The sequence below is a fragment of the Odocoileus virginianus genome, chromosome 16 (genome assembly GCF_023699985.2).
Source record: "Odocoileus virginianus isolate 20LAN1187 ecotype Illinois chromosome 16, Ovbor_1.2, whole genome shotgun sequence".
Lineage (NCBI taxonomy): Eukaryota > Metazoa > Chordata > Mammalia > Artiodactyla > Cervidae > Odocoileus > Odocoileus virginianus.
Window position 1 is genome coordinate 31,856,828 of NC_069689.1, and position 20,557 is coordinate 31,877,384.

The window sequence follows — 20,557 nt, forward strand, 5'->3', positions numbered from 1 at the left end:
CTCATCAAGGGCCTAGATACAAAGCTAAAGCAGAAAAACCAACAGATCCCATTCCATGCCTTGAGTGATACATTGTTAAAGAAAGAAAATCAGTGGCCAACATCACATGTACATCAATAAACATATGCATGCATATTCATATGCTTAAAATTTCATTAATTATTAGATGTTTCAAGAGCATGCAAGAAAATAACCCTCTTAAGTATCAGGGTAAAAAAAAAACCTAAAGTTTTCATAAATTTTAAGGGTAAGTACATCCAGGATTGGGAGCATAAATACATGTTTATATTTATAAATTGTAGGAACTATGTATAAAGACTTGAAACAATACATAGATTGATCACTTTGTTAGTCAATAAAATCATTATTCAAAATGCCTGCTACAACTGTACTCTGCTCCCTGCCTCTCTTTGGTAACTAAAATCAGAAAATGTTAGTCCTAACCTTTACCAAATATTCTCTTACCCACCCCCTACTTAATAATAATTTGCATGTATTAGCATAACATAAGTTAAACCCAAGAAACATTTTGATGTAAGTCATTTCAATCTCATTTCCCTGAAACCTTATTTAAAGTGATAGAATATTCAAGCTAACAGACTTTTTGAAAATAAAATAGAAATAGAAGAGGTTTATTTCACCTTCACATGGTGTCTTTCTCATGCAGAGTTCAGATTTCCACATTTGTATCCCTTTAAAGGATTTGATATGCAGGAAAAGAAGAGAGGATGATGGTAAACGTTTCATCTCAGAGACACCAATAGACCACATTCCAGGATCAACAGGGGCTGAAACCTTACCTTTTACTGACGTGTTAGGTGGAGGGCCTTCCATTCGCAAGTTCCATGGAGGGTCCCCCTGGTTAGCAAAGTCCCTCATTTTTAGGTAGCTGATTGTAAGTCGAATGATGGAAGCCTTGTCAAGCTGGCTAGTGATGGCTGCAGGAAGAGGCAACAACTTGGCCAATTCATAGAACTCAAAGTTTTCTTTTCCCCGGCGGGAACGGGCAGCATCCCGGGACTTCTCCTTTCTCAATGCTTGCAAACTGGAATCAAAGAAGTGAAAAAGTGCTGTTTAGAATGTGTGATTCTGTCAATCAGACGAACACTGCTTTTCTTTTTACTTCATCTGTGCCCCGCCTCCCCGCAGCCAGCAAAAGTCTACCAAAATTTTCTTCAAAATTCCAGGGCCACAGTAAAAGGAGTTCCAGACAAAGACCACTAAAACCATAAATTCCAACTCAGGGCTTATATGCCATAAACTCAAGTACAATGAGTAAAAATAATCTACTTGCTAAGTTTTTCACTCCAATTACCCATGCACTGAGATATAGTCATTGTTTTTGAGACATAAGATTTACAGGTGATGCTGGCTATTATCAGCTATGAGCAATTTAAAAGACTGTGATTATAATTATAATTATGATAATTATAATGCATGTGTGAGTGTATGCTCAGTTGCTCAGTTGTGTCCGATTCTTTGTGATCCTACAGACTGTGTCCTACCAGGCTCCTCTATACATGGGATTCTCCAGGCAAGAATACTGGAGTGGGTTGTCATTTCCTCCTCCAGAGGATCTTCCTTATCCAGGGATAGAACCACATCTCCTATGTCTCCTGAATTGGCAGGCAGATTCTCTACCACTGAGCCACCTGGGAAGCCCATTTATAGATCTATTTTTAAGCTAATGGCTTTGTTTATTCAACTATTATCACTATGGGATCTTAAACCATCAAAAGTGTAGCTGCTCAGTCGTGTCCAACTCTTTGTGACCCCATAGACTATAGTCCTGCCAGGCTCCTCTGTCCATGGGATTCTCCAGGCAAGAATACTAGAGTGGGTTGCCATTCCCTTCTCCAGGGGATCTTCCCAAACCAGGAATTGAACCAGGTCTCCCTCATTGCAGGCAGATTCTTTACCATCTGAGCCACAGGGAAGACTAAATCCTCAAAAGGACACATTTTAAAAAATTATTTCCATTACCATCTCGAGGAACAAAGGCTAAACAAAACCACATTTCACAGAATTAACAAATGAAATGCTGATGTGCTTCCAGCCCTCAATAAGAATCATAACCTTCAGTCAGATAAAGAAAACCTCTCATTGAAAATGATGATTTCAATGGAACTTTATAAATGCACTGGTAATTGGTTGATAAAAGAATACTTTAATTCTTTATTAAGAAGAATACATTCATAGACAGATAGATTCTCTAAGATATTAGAGAATAAAATATATCACCCAGAAAAGTCAAACTTTAAAATAATATAAATTTAATGTTGAAAGATAAAGCCCCGTATGGGTTATTAAAATTTATAAACATTATAGACATATTACTTCACAGAAGAAGCAACAGGTGGGATCCAGCATTTTCCTTTAACTATTTATGTACATTTCTGTTTGAAGTTTGCTTGCATTGCTGAGGGCAGAATCTGGCACAACTGAAGTTATATGTGAGCATCTGACAGGAGAAATCCACCTACTCTGAATTGCTCTGTTTTGTGTCTGATGAAAAATAAAATTCAAAATCAGACAGTGATGATAAATAATTGGGCAATATTTACAGTATCAAGGTAATATTAATATAATATATAAGTATCCATTTTATTGGGCTTTGAAAGCATTTAAAATCTTTGAATCTAGCATCCTGGTTTCCCCACTATAAAATATCAAGAGGAGCCAGACCAGAGGAACAGGTCAAAATGAATCCAGTAGTATGGCTTCAACCTCTTAATATGAGCAATAACATTCCATATTACCTTAGACCATATCTGATATTGTTCATAGTGGAAAACTGTTTTCACTGCAGATACTTTAAGAGTTTTACTGAGTATCTATGTAATTTAAATAACTCCATGATGTTTGGTCAAATACTTGCTAGGCTAATAGCCCAACAGGTTTTATGTTCACTCTATTAATAAAATATTCAACATTAGCTAGCTAATGTATTTCTCAGAACTAGACCAATTAACACTACCATTTTCAGAGTCAAAGCAGTCACAGGTGACAAATCTTTGTCCTGATATCTCTGGTGATAATCTTCAGTGGAAACATCACTAATTTATAAGGAAAAGCTATGTCATTTTGTTTCTCAAAATGTTAGCTGATCTCCATTCCATTATTCAAATGCTCAATGTGGTTTATTGATAACTAGGTACACAAAAGTAAGAGATGCCTTAAAGTCTGACCAAGTACAAGTAAAATCTGAATCTATGTCAACATCTCAGGATAAAACAATGATTCACAGTCCTCCTCTACCCCCATATAATAAAAGTAATCTATCTAATACCATTTAAGTCAGTTGTACCCAAAGAACTGCCACTTGAAATGTTTTATCTACCACTTGTAGAGTGCAGTGGTTCAAGTTCAGGGCTTCGCTCTTTTTGTGTTCTCATAATCAAATACTACTCCAGAAGGTGGGCTGAGCTTATTATATATATATATACACACATATATATTTTTTTGGGGGGGGGCTTCTATAAGTGACTGTGATGGAGCTCTGGAGCAAGGCCGCTAACTCAAGCGTTAGCAGGGTTAAGGCAGGGAATGTCAATGAATAAAGAGGCCTGATGCTGACTGTGGAGAACTGGAGGATGACAGCCCAGGCAAAGGAAAGCATATACAGTTTTAGCCTTGTGTGTGCTGCTTTGGGGGAAGGCTTGCATGTGCTGCCAGATTTCAGCTACTGCTATTTCTAGAAAACAAGAATCTGAATTTTTACATAGTATTTCCAAGTTTATGTTACGTTTTAAGCTTATGTTAACTAATTGGCATTTTTTGAAAATCATGCAAGCCAAATAAAACATGCCATTTGGTCAATAACGGAGCAGGGACTCATTTTGCAATTGGGTAATAATTCAGGAGGTCAATTTTGCCAGAAGTTTCACAGGGATGTTATATGTAATTTTCCTTATATATGTCACTCAGTGGTCCCAAATGGATTCATCTGTTATCTAATCAATATTACTAACATTCATAGTGGGAATTTCTCTATTCACCTGAAGCCAGTAGAGGATTAAGCAATCATTCTGAAATTGATATTTGCTGTATGGGCTTATCAATAACCTAAGGAAAAAAACTAATCCTAAGGTAGAAATGCCAAAGATCCCTGGGAGTAGCCCAGTGGGCTCCAAGGGTGAAGTAGAGTGGAGATGACTTCTTTCGTCCACTTAGGGAAGGTGGGGTATGTGACACTAATGCTTTGGAGTGCCTCGCTTAAACACTGCCCTCTGACACTTGACTTTTCTAAAATAGCACTTACTTTATGTGTTCCCATATATTATCTTATCAGGTTTTCTTCTCTATCACTCCCCCTTTAAAAAAAAAAAAATCTCTTCACACACACCATGTTACCCTACTGGAGTAATCTTCCTGGCCATAATCTTAATAACAAAGAGAGTTTTCCATGACTCCCCATCACATCACTATGCAGACACCACAGTACAGAAGATTTCCAGAATGCGGGCACTGTGTCTATAATAAGTAGTAATTGGTTTTGAGGGCAACAGCAATAAAATACACTCAAAGGATTATAAAGGTTGTGGAGATACTGATACAATAGATGAAGCTAAAGACCTTAAGTCAATGACAGATTGTGGATTAATCTTTTGCCTGCTTTTGTGAAGTAGAGCCTAGTTAGAAGTAATTCTCAAACTGAATTAAGGACTACATTAAAACCTAACACAAATTTGCATTTGTACATTGTGTTCTAAATCGAAACATTACAGTTGCATTTCTAAATACTAGAGAAAGAATGGATTGACTCTGAGTAAATGTTACTGCCTGATCTCTGCCACCTAAAATATGATTAACTAGTAAGTTACTTCTTGGGCCCAAACTTCCTACTACTTTAATGCTCTTTCACTTAGACTCTGAATAACAGAAAATCCTCCACAAATCAAAATTTTAATTCTATGATGACAACAGTATCATCTTCACTAATAATTACCACCACCAACAAATCAACAACTATTTTCAAAGACACACATACATATCTGAAAATCATATGCAAAATAATGCACATATATGTATATTTTTGAGGGTTTATTAAATGATTTTCAAATTTCCAAAAGGGATCCATCACTCCATCCAAAAGAATAATAATTTAACATATAGGATTTCTTCTTATAAGGGTTATAAAGCTGGATTCTGCCCTCTTTCTACCATTGATGTTGCTAGAATTAACTTATCCTAAAAATATCCTTGGTTAAAATAATACTATTTAATCTATGTTTTTATTCAACATCTTGAAGGAATTTTTACACATTTATAAAGTTATACCTTTAAGCATATACCTAACAACCAATCAAAAAAGAGTTTACTAAGAATGAAGATTCAAGAGTCAGTATTTGTTAAACATAAAGCTATTTTTTGAATCCTCCATGTATTTTAAGTTCCTTTGGCAAGCTGTATGTTTCATGGAAAGAGTTCCAATGAAGGAATTCTGAGATCCACTTTGGCCATTGTAGACATTATAATTCTAAGTCATTATGTTGAACTTCAATTTTATTATCTCAGACCATGAGGATGACAAACAAGTCAGTCAGTTCTGTTCAGTTGCTCAGTCGTGTCCGACTCTTTGCAACCCCATGAATTGCAGCACGCCAGGCCTCCCCGTCCATCACCAACTCCTGGAGTTTACTCAAACTCATGCCCATCGAGTCGGTGATGCCATCCAGCCATCTCATCCTCTGTCGTCCCCTTCTCCTCCTGCCCCCAATCCCTCCCAGCATCAGGGTCTTTTCCAATGAGTCAACTCTTCACATGAGCTGGCCAAAGTATTGGAGCTTCAGCTTCAGCATCAGTCCTTCCAATGAACACCCAGGACGGACCTCCTGAGTATTTGGCAAGTCTTCTGGGACCACTGCAATGGCTCACATGATAATTTCACAGTGATGTATTGTAGACTATAAAGAAGTGAACCTCCCTTGGACAGTTCTATATTGCAACAATTAAGATAGTTTGTAAACTCTAAATGTGGTAGAGTCTACTTTAGAGTTTTACAACAAAGAATTTTAATAAGACTGAAGAATGCCTAAATATAGTCAATCTATACTTAAGCTTTCTTGGAAGTGCAGATGTTTGGGGTAGGGGCTCCATGTCCACATCATCACACAGTTACTAGCTGGCAATCTTGGACAGAAGTCTCAGCTTCTTCGGACCTCAATTTCCTCATCTGGGAAACAGACATTATAGTAGAACACACTTCATGATATTCTTCAGAGGAGTAATTGAGCTAATATATGTCAAGTGCTAAATGCCTTGACATCTATTACTTACAACTGCCATGTTGTAAATGTTACGTAAACATGGAAAGTGAAAGTGAAAATATTAGATGCTCAGTCTGTCCAATTCTATACAGCCCTGTGGACTGTAGCCCACTGGTTCCTCTGTCCATGGAATTCTCTAGGCAAGAAAACTGGAGTGGGTTGCCATTCCCTTCTCCAAGGGGTCTTTCTGACCCAGGTCTCCTGTATTGCCAGGAGCATCTGAGCCACCAGTAAAGTCACTATAGGCACTGACTGCTATTATAATAATTTTATATCTAGGAGAAAACCTGACTGTTTTAATCTTAGTACCACATCTGATCATCACCTTATTCCTCCAGAATTCTTTACAATTTTCTTTTAACTAGTAGCATCTTTCCTATCACTTTATTTTTCATTCAGGCTACAGTTTTTATAATTCTAAATACATATGTTTTTAACTCATTGTTTCTCAAACTCCTTTCTTTACTGCCACTTATGACTTTCATTTTTTAGTAAATTTTACTTCCCACATAGTGACAGTAGAAATTAAATCAGAGGGCTGACTTCTGCTTGGTGATAACCCTAAAATTGCCTATCTATTTAAATACCTCCATGTTCTCTCAACTCATGATTCTCACTTTCTTTAAGTTCTGTCTGTTGCCTCTCTCAGCATGTCTTTCACACTAGCAGGAGACAGAGGGTAAGTGCATGAATTCCAGAGCCTGTGCTTAAATCCTGGCTCTATGACTATTACAAAATAATTAATAAACGTGAGCAACTTACTTAGCCTCTTTTGCCTCAGTTTCTCACCTGTGATATGTGATGATAATACTGCTTCATAAGGCTCCTGTTAAAATTAACTGGGGTAGTTAAAAAAATATTTATAATGGTGCCTAGGACACAGTAATACTGTATAAGATGTGTTAAATGAAAACCCATGCTTCTGTCACACTGATTGTTCTATGCTTTGAGGTCCTTTATAATTTACACTGTGTTCTCACCAATAAGATTTCCATCTACTGGTTCTGACATATCACAGTGTGTACTTAAGTGAAATAAAACTACTTGATTGCAGAGATATTGATTTTTCATTATGTTCCTCCTTATGCCTAGGTCTACCTGCCTTTTACTATAGGTATACTCAATGACTTGTTCAAATAAAAAATGCCTGTCTCATTAATGGAAGATGAAATGTTTATAAATAAGTGATTTCCTATGCTAAGAATAATAAAGGATCATTTTTTAGTTCCCTAAAGTAGAAAAAACTGGCATTCAAAATTGACAAGCAATTTTGTTTATAGAGAAAAATTAACATCCAAACAGTAATTAAGGGAATGGGTGGGTTACTCAGGAAGACTGTGAAAGCTTCTATGGAAGACTTCAAAGTTGCAATGATAATTATTCATCAGGAAGAGAATATGTGTACTCCTAGAAGGAAGAAGATCTTTCAAAGCATCTCCCAAAACATCACAAATTTGAAAGCTCTGTCTGTCAAGCAAAGCTCCAAATCCAGGACCATGGAGAGCTCACCCAGAACATTTGAAGCAGGGAAGAATCTTGGAAGGACAACAGCAGTTTTCAGTTTTGGCCTCCATAGTGGGGGCAAGGCTGAATCGTGAAACTCTACTTGAGCCAGAAATGAGACAGGAAAAAAAAGTGAAAAGAAAGTTTTTGTTGCTTCTTAAAAAAAACAAACAAACAACAACAACAACAAAAAAAAAAAACAGGCACTGCCACTATCACAAAACCAATATTATGAAATTGACTTAGCACTTGCGATCTCTCTGAAGCTGTCTCAGAGTTGGACAAAGGTGTCAATTGTTCACTGGGACACTTTCCCATGGTGGAAAAAACAGATAACTTTGGATGTGATGACTCATTAAAAGAACTAAGTTGTCTCTTGTGGTTTGTCAAATTTAGCTTTGCAAAATTCATTTCTTTGGTTTCCTACTTCAAAGAAATGGTGATAGTGATTACAGAAACAATATAGTTGGATATTTACAGAATATAACACAGCAGAAATAGTAACTGTCACAGAGGAACCAACAGAAGAAGTAAGCCACCTTAGTCAAATGTTTCTTATCCAATTACTTCTTCACAGCCAGATATCTGTCAGCTAGTTTTAAATAATTTATAATTATATTTATGGAATGATTTCTTATATGGACATTATCAACAGATCCATACTCTCTCTACATAAAAATCCTCTCTCTAAGCCTCAAAGTTAACACCTTCATGTAAACTTTTAGAGTACAATAACCAGTCTTTATAAAAGAACATGGCAGGTTTTGGTCATTAACTCTAGGGGAAAGGAAAAGTAGGGTAAAAACCACTTTAAATTTTATCTTTTTAAAGTACTTCTAAGGAGCCAGACAGGCAGTTTTTTTTTTTTTTTTTTATGGATTTTCCTACTTGTTTTGCTTAGGAGAATCCAGCACTAGACTTCTACTATTTATCAATTAATCTGGCATGCAGCCTCAAAGGAAGAAGGTCGACCTGTATTAAAAATGCAGCCATCAAAAATTCATCAAAGGCTGCAGCATTTTAACTCATGAACCTTTGAACACCTGCATACTTGTCAGATCTCTGGTCATAGTTAACGGTGAAATCTATAGTTACTCCGGTACCTACACCTGCCCTGACATGAGCTGAATGAGGCAGCTTCCCAGGGAAAAAGTACAGTAAAGATTCTATAAGCACTGCTTGTCCTTCCTTCATTACTTTCAATAAAATAGTCCACCACACATTGGCATCACAGAGAATTCAAAGTCAATCAAATCAGTCCACTGAAAAGAATAAAAATCTTTCAGAAGTATTTTTTTTCCCCATGATTGTAAATACCACGTTTCTTACAAGGTAATATAATTGAGAAATGCATAAACAACTGTTATCTGGTAGGATTATGTACAACATAACTCCCAAACCGAAATCTTTTAATGCTCTTCAAGAAAGGGTAATAATTTCAGAAACCTTCCTTTAATGTGTGAAGAAAGCAGTATAGTACATACTGGAAGTTAAAACTGGAACCTTCAAGTTCAAGGTAAGAACTCTGCTGCTTAACTAATGCACTGCTCATAGCTGTCATCATTAATTTATGTTAGCCTCTGTAAACATCAAGAGTATAATAGGCCAATTTCACAACTAAATATAGATGCACATTTTGCCCTTATATAAATGGCAGATTGCTGCTGTAGATCATCGCTGCAGCAACACGTCAGTAAAGATGCACTGTTTGATGGTCTGATGCTCACACAATATATAAAACCAGTTGTAATGGTTGTTTGGAAGCAAAGTGTAACATAGCAGCAAAATTTCATTTGTTCCACAAACTCAGGATATATTAAGCTAGGCTGACAAAGACTGTTTGATGTGCTAAATCAGTTTGACCTTCATTCTTGCCTTATTTTTCTCATTTAACAAGTGAAATGACCATTATTTTTCCCCCATGTAAGAAAATATCATGAAATTGATTGCTTAAAAACATTGTCAAAAATGTGTGCAACTGCTAACATGCAATAAAGTATTAAAACCAAGATGCATCTTTAAAATCTTTAAACTATGATCTGTTCTGATAGAATAATCATGACCTATTTTTGACTTGTGGTAAAATAGATCCAAAGAGTAATTAAAGCCATTCCACTGAATGCTTTCCCTCATCTTCAGAAAATGCCTTGTGTATGTTTGAACTTAATAATTAAATTAATTGGTTTTAGCCAATGAGCATTCTTATTCTTAATACTTTAAGTAAGAGGATTTAATACCAGAATGAGTCATTAGAATAGTAATAAAGAAAGCTGAGAGGTCCGCACAGTTCTTTTCAACCAATGTTCACCTTGATTCAAATAACCCTTGAATGAACCACAGCAAGACCCAACTATTCATTGCATGCTTTGGTGTCTGCCAAAAACCTCCTGAATCAAAGTGTTTTGTTCTTCATTTTCCTCCAGAACTTTAAGCTACCAACTGGCAGTTCCATAATAATGACAAAAAAACTGCAGTTTTATCAAGTAATTTCTCTCCACCCAATAAATAGCACTTTACCTTGGAGCAACTTGTATATTTCACACCTTAAATTTCTATTTACCAAATCAGCTAATCACTTCACAATTGAACTCAGAACAAAAAAAAAAAAAAATTATCAATTAAAGTGGTTGAAACTCCTGCAAATTATCATTTAGGAATGAAGTAATTGCTTTCATCAGGGCAGAAAAGCCCGCCAGAACAGAAATGTCACTTTAGATTAGTGTTCTCACTCCTGAAGCTATGGATGACACAGCTGATATAAGACTAAATGCCAAGACCAATCAATTGCTTTTGTGGCTCTGCTCTGAGCTGCTGTAAAAGGGGCCATTTTCTAGGATCTACTCTTCATTATAGTAAATGCTATCTCCTTGGTAACATAATTCCATTTCTCATAAATTCTGTCTGAGAGCATTGTCCTAACAATGGATGTTTGTGGAAAAGAATGCTGTTGGTTTAATGCACAGAATTAAGTGTGAATGGCTGTCAAACTGCTATAGTTTACTAGTTCTTAAACATAAATTGAAGTCTTATACATTAGAAAGAATTCTTGGGGAGAAATGAATGTCCTGAACAAGGGTAAGATATTGTATTTGAAGGTTCTGTGCTACTGGTTTAGAATTTTGACTATTCTAGTATTTCTCTGTCCTGTACATGAAATCAGTCAGCTCACACCAGAGGTGGGTGAACACATCACTTATTTTCTCAGCAGTATAGTTTGCAAATGTGAAACCTCAGAAGCAAATACGGACTCATTAGGCAACTGCATGCGATTTGTGAATAGCCACAACTGTGTTAAAAGAAGAGAAAAAAAACAAACTGTTCTTTGAGCTGAGCCATTCATTCCTGGAAAGCATCCAGATCTTAATTTGTATTGTTCATCCCCCTGAAGTTACAAGATTCTGGGTTGCAGGCTCCAATTAAAAGGAAATTGAAGAAGCTAATATAGTGAGAAAGCAGCAATACCCTGCACTGCTCTCTTCAGGTCTGAAGTTTAGAAAGAGATTCAGGATCACGGGTCTTTGCCTGACATGGGATAAAGGCCTTTCTCATCCTGGTGAGCACACATGTGTAACTTCCATTAGCAGTAACAGAAGTCGTGAGCACACATTGAGAGGGAAGTCTACTGCTAAATATTTGAAAGGGTCAGCCCATCTCTGCTGAAAGGCAAAAATGAGGAGGAATGGTGGGCACTTTGTGATGGCAGGACATTTTAATAACCATGCAAGGGGATTTCTATCACCCCAAGGGACTATAGTTTTAGTTTTCATATCAATGACAGGAAAGTACATGCGTTGTTTCTGCCTTTTAATATTATTCAGTACCATCAAAAAACAGCATAAACCTTAACATCATAGTAACACTGAATGAAAGCAAACATCTTTGAACATCTACTAAGTTTCAGGCTCTAAGTATTTTAAACATTATCCTACTTAATTCACCATTGTCAATATCAGCAAGGATGGAAGGGGGAAATAACAGCATCTATGGAAAGCGGATTATTTCCACTATATATATCTGACCCTAAAACACTTATTTTAGCCCCTGTTTTGGGGGGGCCACTATATGGGTTTATGCTCTATTTCTAACTTTCTGCCCTCATCCCCCCGCCTCCTCGCCCCAAACTAGGAGTTTTTTTGTCTCAGGGAGAACTTTCCCTGTATCCTAGACTTTTAGTGCTAAAAGAAGAATGGGCCTGGGCAAACCAGAACAGCTGGTCACCCTGGAAATATGATTGTCCCCCATCTCATAAATAAGAAGACCAAAGCACACAGAGAGAAAGTAACTTGCCCAAGATCACTGACAGCTGAAAATGGAATCTGAACCTTGGCAAGATGACTCCATCCTTACATCTCACCGCTGCACTGCATTGCCTCTATAGGATTAAAGTTATGAGTCCCCTTCTCCTGATTATATGACTATTAAGTCACGGATAAAGTTTTATTTAACTGATAATCACCCATATAATTTCCATCATAATTGTTATAGAAACATTAATTCATTAATAAAATGTCCAATAACCCCCCTATTTTTTTCAGGCCTATAAACATATTCCAATTTGGAGTAAATTTGCTGTTAATTGCTCTAAGTCCCAAAACTAAGTTGCTTTAGAATTCAAATTCAAATGACCTTTTCTAGAGGGAAAATTCACTTTTTCCTTTAATTTTCTCTAAGTGTGATTTCAAACACTTTTGAGAGCACAACCCAGTGGAAGAAAGATTTTGAAAACTTTCAAGCCTGATAGGAGAAACTTGGAAAGGAGAAAGCAGGCTTTGACAAGTTTGAAGATTTTGAAGTATGAAAAATGAAAGGTATGGTCATGTGAATACTGCAAACAGCACACCCACTTACTTGACATCAATGAACACCTTTATACTATAACTGCTTGCATTTTTAATGAAATACATAAAGTGGCCACCCTTTTTTTAAACACTATCATTGAGAATAATGGTGCCAACAGTCTGAAGAGACAACAGACTTTATTCCCTACCTGACTTTATTTTAAAGCATGCATTTTTATTTAACCTTTCATCAAGGTTCCAAAAGCATGGTGGAACTTACCAGAGGTATACATTGTTACAATTTCTAGGGAACACTTTGGCAAATAAAGATCCCAAGCTGGCCAAGGATGCAAACAAATACATTCTAAAATAATATTCACTGCCTCTTTTGATAGACTTTAGAAATAAATTATGAAATATTTTCAAGATACTGAATAAAGAGGTTGAAAAAAATATTCAATGACTGGGAAAACATTTTTACAATATTTTAAGTGATAAAAGGAAGATCATAAAGCAGAATGTACAGTGGGTTAAACAATTATAGCAATGTATCTATAACTATATGTAGATACAGAGAAAATAAATCCAAACCAGGATTGAGTCCCGCAAGCCAAAATATCAAGATTAGTAAACATTTCTTGTAGAGGGGGTCAGAAGATGGGAGGTGAGTGGGCAGGAGATAATTTCTGAAATTTCTTTAATAAACATATTTTTAATATAAAAAATATTTTAAAAAAACAACATATATGTAATTTTATTGGCTCTAAGTTGAGCCTCAAAACACCTTGATGCTCAAGGTATTTTTCATTTAATGAATGATTTTCCTGATAGTGCTATCAAATGTCATCCTGTCATCACTGCATGTAGTAGTACGACCTGAAAAGTATCTGGAGAAAATGCTTGTCTTGGTCATTCCTCTAAGAGAGAACTGGAAGTGAAAAGGCTGAGAGAGGCCTTTATTCCTTCTCAAGCTACCCCAGTGAGCATCCAACCAAATGACCAGCTCCTTCAGCCACACAGCCCCGGCTCCTGTGTCTTCTGTGGTCCCTCAAAACCCCAAGGCAGTGTGCGCCAGGGTACACTATGCCAGCTGCCTGGCTGGGGATGGAGATGCTATCATTTAATGAATGACTTCTTCCATGTGTCACTTACTCCTTGCCAACCTGAGGGCATCTGTGGATTCTAACCCGGGAGAAAACACAGACAAATAAACACACAAAATACTTCACACACTGAACTTCCTGAAGCAAAATCGCAGATACTGACTCAAGTCTTGGCTAACAAGTTCCCTCAATAAATGGTATCCTAAGAGCTCTACTAAGTCCTAACACAGACCAAATGATCAGGATCATTGTTTTTTCATTGACTGCTGCATATCCCACGTCTAACTGGTGGTGGCCCTTGCAGGAACAGTGTGTTCATGGCATTAGACTTCATATATGAAGTAGCAAAGATTTTAATGTGCCAGGGATTATCATACGAGATTTAATTTGAGGAGTCATAACACCGCACTGAGGTACTTTATAAAGCAGGACAACACAGAAAACACAGTTTATTTATAAGCATCCATTACTTAGCCAGAAACCAAGTCCTTTCCAAACCCTAAAACCTTTTGAAAAACCTTGATAGACGCTTAGTCCTCTCATTAATATCTGACTTTGAGGAACTACAAGTAAGTTATTCTGAGTCAGATCTAATAATGTAACAGGATGATAAAGATAGGTACTATTTTGATGTATAAAAGTAATGTTTATAGCATGAAATTAAATAAAAATGAATAGGCATTTTTAAAAATTTCATTAGTTTGCAAGCTGCTCATGGAAAAACAAAAGATTGAATCATGATATAAGTATACATTAAAAAGACCCAGTTGTCTTATTAACTGAAAGTTAGCACTGAATTTACTGATATTGAATAATTACAACTTTAATAGTAACATGAATTCAAAGTGTTGGTAAAACATACTTAAATGTAGGAAAGCACATGATGACTGATTTGTAAGCTGATGTAAAAGGGACTGTTTAATTGAAATGGGGCAATGGAAGCCAGTGATTTGCTCAATTGGCCTTTACCACAAAGCTATCATAAACAACCTTAGTATCTGAATCTATAAACCACCAAATAATTAGCTTAAAAAATACAAAAGGTAGACCTAGGGTTGAATACTTCCATTCTGACTTATCATCCCAGTATGGTCCTCAACCAAAACAAATATCCTGTAACCTTTTTACTCACTCACAGGCACTTTACAAGAGCCCCTTCTTAAATTCACCTTCTGTCCTCTCTGTATTTCATTTTGTTTTATTTGGGCTGAGATATTCATCTTAAAGGGTTTTCCCTCAAGGTTTCCTTTTGAGTCATCAGGGACAAAAGACCATTTAAGTCTTTAGTTTCAGTTCCAATAACAGCAGAATTTCCCAATAACATATTTACAGACTATGGAGCTCAATGAGTCAACAATAGCAATGCAGCAACTGAGTCCTGTTCCCACGGCTATAAGCCTGAGTCACTTTTGTTTTTTTTACGTTCCCAACCAGGGATTGAACTCATGTTCCCTGCAGTGGGGGCACAGCACCCTAACCACTGGACCACCAGGGAATTCCCAGAGTCACTTTTCAAACACATACATGTACATGTGCACACAGGTGCACTTGTTTGTATACACACACACACACGAACATACCACTGGGTTAAAGGGGCTGACTTGTATACACTGCCCTTCAAATTCTGTTTTCTTACCCTCTCAGTTTTGTCACCTCATTTTCTTCTACACAATTTCTCTCTCAGAGAATCACTCATTGGATTCGTTTATATCTCTTCTCGTAAAATTCATACATGCAAGAAGAGTGAGTCAGGGGTTTTTTTTTGTTTTGTTTTATGAATTATGATTAGTCTAGCACAAATGAATTTAAGTTTGAGATCACAAACTCAAATACCTGCAGGATCCAACAAAATTATAGAAATGAATAAAGAGGACTAAACGAGAGAAAGCAATGCAAGCATGACAATAAATGGCAACTGGACCCTCCGTGTTGAGCAGTAACAGGGAGTGGTGGGGACTGTGGCAAACCAGAGAGCACTTGCCTAGTCACCAGAGGGCACACATTATCCAGGAAAAGCATTTGTTACTAGATGGGAATGGAAACCCCAAAGTTGCCAAGTCTTTCCTATTTAAGAGAAGTCAGAAATCTAGACTATTTTTCTAATGCAAAATCTTCCATTTTGTAAAATATCAAGCATCTCATTTTAAAAATGGTATCATTTGGCCTATGGCAGTTAACCATCTACGGTTTAACACCATTAATAGCCTTTGTTGACAGTTTAACTTTAATTTGGGGATACATAATGTAGAAGATAAAAAGAGTCATAGCAGTCAGGTGACAATGAAAAAATGAGGAAGAAGCATAAAATGGAGAGAAATGCAGAAAGTGAAATTGGAAGAAAAGAAACTATTAACTTTGATTTTTCTCAGAGTGGTAGAATTTCTCCTTTTCACTCTGCTTTACAAATTTTCTATAAATGATCAGGAAAAAATAGATTAGTTTCTATTCCATAGGATCAAACTTATTATTAAAAGTAGCTCCAAAAATTGAAAACGCTCATATGCATATTCACGCATAGATCTGTTTACCACAATTCAGCCCCGGTTTCAAACACTTTATCACAACTGAAATTTCAATCAGTTTGCCATGAACACATCATAAATTAAAAAGTGAAGTAAAAGTCACTCAGTCATGTCCAAGTCTTTGCAACCCCATGGACTGTACAGTCCATGGAATTCTCCAGGCCAGAATACTGGAGTGGGTAGCCTTACCCTTTGCCAGGAGATCTTTCCAACCCAGGGATCAAACCCATGTCTCCCACATTGCAGGCGGATTCTTTACCAGCTGAGCCACAAGGGAAGACCATATACAAAAAATCTTTCATTAAAAATTAAAATGAGAGAGAGCGATCAAGATGGTAGAGTAGGAGGTAAAAAATTAAAATAGCCATTTTCAAAATGAGTCATAGTGTGCCCCCAAAATTAGTGATTAAATTGTGTTAGAAATTTCTTAAAAGTTCATACTAAACAAGACCATTTTATCAATTCACATGAGAGTAATCCAAGTCTATGCCCCAACCAACAATGCCAAAGAAGATGACAATGAACAGTTCCATGAAGACCTAAAAGACCTTCTAGACAAAAACCAAAAAGTATGTTCTTTTCATCATAGGAGACTGGAAAGCAAAAATAGGAAGTCACAAGATACCTGGAATAACAGACGAGTTTGACTTTGGAGTACAAAATGAAGCAGGGCAAAGTCTAACAGTTTTGCCAAGAGAAGACTCCACACATGGACATCACTAGATGGTCAATACTGAAATCAGACTGATTATATTCTTTCCAGCTGAAAATAGAAAAGTGTTATACAGTCAGCAAAAACAAGACCGGGAGCCGACTGTGGCTTAGGTCACAAACTTCTTATGCCAAAATTCAGACTTTAATTGAAGAAAGTAGGGAAAACCACTAGGTCATTCAGGTATGACCTAAATCAAACCCCTTACGATTTATACAGTGGAAGTGACAAATAGAGTCAAGGAATTAGATCTAATACATAGAGTGTCTGAAGAACTGTGGATTGAGGTTCCTAACATTGTATAGGAAGCGGTTACTAAACCATCCCCAAGAAAAAGAAATGCAAGAGGGCAAAGTGGTTGTCTGAGAAGGCTTTACAAACAGCTGAGAAAAGAGGACAAGTGAAAGGCAAAGGACAAAAGGAAAGATATACCCATCTGAATGCAGAGTTCCAAAGAACAGCAAGGAGAGATAAGAAAGTCTTCCTAACTGATCAATTCAAAGAAACAGAGAAAAACAACCCTTGTAACTCAGCTGGTAAAGAATCTGCCTGTAATGTGGAAGGCCTGGGTTCAATCCCTGAGTTGGGAAGATCCCCTGGAGAAGGGAAAGACCACCTATTCCAGTACTCTGGCCTGGAGAACTGCAGGGACAATAAAGTCCATGGGATCGCAAAGAGTTGGACATGACTGAGTGACTTTCACTTTCAAAGGAACATTTCACGCAAAGATGGGCATAATAAAGGACAGAAATGCTATGGACCTAACAGAGCCAGAAGATATTAAGAAGAGGTGGAAAGAATACACAGAACTGTATGAAAAATGTCTTAATGACTCAGATAAGCATGATAGTGTGATCACTCACCTAGAGTCAGAAATGCTGGAATGTGAAGTCAAGTGGGCCTTAGGAAGCATTACTATAAACAAAGCTGGTAGAGGTGATGGAATTGCAGCTGAGCTATTTCAAATCCTACAAGATGATGCTGTGAAAGTGCTGCACTCAATACGACAGCAAATTTGGAAAACTCAGCAGTGGCCACAGGACTGGAAAAGGTCAGATTTCATTCAATTTCCAAAGAAGGGCAATGTCAAAGAATGAATAAACTACAGCACAATACCACACACTTCACATGCTAGCAAGGTAATGATCAAAATCATCCAAGTTAGGCTTCAACAGTATGTGAATCAAGAACTTCCAGATGTATAAGCTGGATTTAGCAAAGGAAAAAGAACCAGAGATCAAATTGCCAACATTCGTTGGATCACAGAAAAAGCAAGGAAATTCCAGAAAAACATCTACTTTGCTTCCTCCACTATGCTAAAGCCTTTGACTGTGGATCACAACAAACTGGGGAAAATTCTTCAAGAGATGGGAATACCAGATCACCTTACCTGCCTCATGAGATACCTGTATGCAGGTCAAGAAACAACAGAACCACACATGGAACAATAGACGGATTCAAAATTGGGAAAGGAGTACATCAGGCTGTATACTGTCACCTTGCTTATTTAATTTATATGCAGAGTACATCATTCAAAATGCTGGGCTGAATGAAGCTCAACCTGGAATCAAGATTGCTGGGGAAAATATTAACCTCAGATATGCAGATACCACCACTCTAATGGCAGAAAGCAAGAGAAACTAAGAGACTCTTGATGAAGGTGAAAGAGGAGAGTGAAAAAGCTGGCTTAAAACTCAACATTAAAAAAACTAAGATCATGGCATCCAATCCCATCACTTCATGACAAATAGATGGGGATACAATGGAAACAGTGACAGACTTTATTTTCTTGGGTTCCAAAATCACTGCGGATGGTGGCTGAAGCAATAAAATTAAAATAATGCTTGCTCCTTGCAAGTAAAGCTATGAAAAACCTAGACAGCTCATTAAAAAGGACAGATTTCACTTTGCTGACAAAGGTCTGAATAGTCAAAGCTATGTTTTTTTTCCAGTAGTCATATATAGATTTGAGAGTTGGACCATAAAGAAGGCTGAACACTGAAGAATTGATGCTTTTGAACTGTGGTGTTGGAGAAGACTCTTGAGTCCCTTGGATTGCAAGAGGATCAAACCAGTCAATCTTCAAGGAAATTAACTCTGACTATTCACTGGAAGGACTGATGCTGAAGCTAAAACTCCACTATTTGGCCACCTGGTGCAGAGAGCCGACTCATTGGAAAAGACCCTGATGCTGGGAAAGATTGAGGGCTGGGTGAGAAGAGGATAACAGAGGATGAGATGGCTGGATGGCATCACTGATTCAAAGGACATGAGTTTGAACAAATTGTGGGGGATACTGAAGAACAAGGAAGCTTGGCATGTTGCAGTCCATGGGGTCACAAAGAGTTGGACAAGAATTAGCAAATGAACAACAGCAATATCAATGCAATAATAAGATGGTGTCTTATATATATGCGGTGTCCTGAAGAGGTATTTGTTGAAAGATGATTATGTTAGTGATGATCTGCATGTCCTTAAACATCATGATTTAAAACAGTAAATAACATGTCCTGTAGTACTTCTCTTGAAACTAAATTTACCCAGTAAATTGATCCTTGGATGCTCTTATAGTAAACAAGAGAAGGGAAACCAAAAGGGAAGAAACACAGATACTCCTCTGTCCCCACGAAAACCCTGATACTCATAAATTCTTCCCTGACAAAAATATTTAAACTCTCAAGACAGTTTCCCCCCTTTCTACACTCTGGAAGTGGGGTTACAGTTAGTACCGAACTGAGGTGAACTGAGACAAGGAGCAAAAAAAGTGAAAAGTGCATGTCATTTCTCTTTATTAATCATACACTGTTGCACTCAGAACATCAGGTCACCATACATTTCCATGAGTCAGACAGAAACCTAGCAAGTAGAAATGTCTCAGGTGGAATCCCAGATCCTCATATAATTATTGTATCTCTTTGCTATATCTATGTTATTTATGTGTAACCAGAAATATATATATATATAAAAAAAGGCGAACAGAGGTAGTGCTCTCAGGAGAACACAAAAAAATCACAGAGAAAAGATTCCAGACAGCAGGGAACCTACAAATTATGGTGAACTAGTAAATCTCCAAAAGTTCGAGAATGAACAAGACAGCCATCTAGAGAGGCCTCCTAAAATTTAACAAAAGTTTTGGAACTACTGTTTTCCTATAGCTGAATCTCTTCTGCTTCTGGGTACGGGTTTTTTGTCCTCTTGTGTATTTTTAAATAAATAAACTTCATTATTATAGAAATACATCTATTAAGGGAAGCGCATATGCTTCCCGTCCTGGGTCATCCATGGCCTTCTCACTCCCTTCAAGACCTAAGCTCCTGATCTCTGGCAGCATCTCTCTCCCTCTTGGATGGAGGTTGACCACCCAGGTGGAAGGAACAGCCATGCGGTCTAAGTGCAGAGTCTGTTGCTGCTTGAAATGGATTACAATGGCACAATTCTTCTCAATGTCATTCACAGTAGGTGGAAGCAAGAGATTGTTCCTAAATGAGAGCCAGGCACACCCTTCATGTGGAGCTTCCAGGACTGACTGTACAGTAGATACAAACTGAAAAGCCAAACACACACACATACTCATTCACTGCTGGAATGTTTCCAGGGCAGATACACTCCAATTTGTGCCCCCTCCCATGCCTCCTATATACATAATACTATAAGGAATTACATACGCCCA

The 20,557-nt window shown here is 37.2% G+C and overlaps 1 protein-coding gene across 9 annotated transcripts in view; it reads right to left on the reverse strand.

Moving 5' to 3' along the window:
• Positions 1 to 20,557, reverse strand: part of NPAS3 (neuronal PAS domain protein 3) — a 927,606-nt gene that overhangs the window by 639,110 nt on the left and 267,939 nt on the right. For 5 of the 9 annotated variants that reach the window (XM_070478040.1, XM_070478042.1, XM_070478039.1 and 2 more), the window contains 2 exons: positions 801 to 1,045; positions 642 to 692 (listed from right to left, as the gene is read on the reverse strand). In XM_070478040.1, coding sequence (XP_070334141.1) covers positions 642 to 692; positions 801 to 1,045 — 296 coding nt within the window. The remainder of the gene's footprint in view (positions 1 to 641; positions 693 to 800; positions 1,046 to 20,557) is intronic. The other 4 variants (XM_020870546.2, XM_070478043.1, XM_020870548.2 and 1 more) reach the window with 1 other exon arrangement.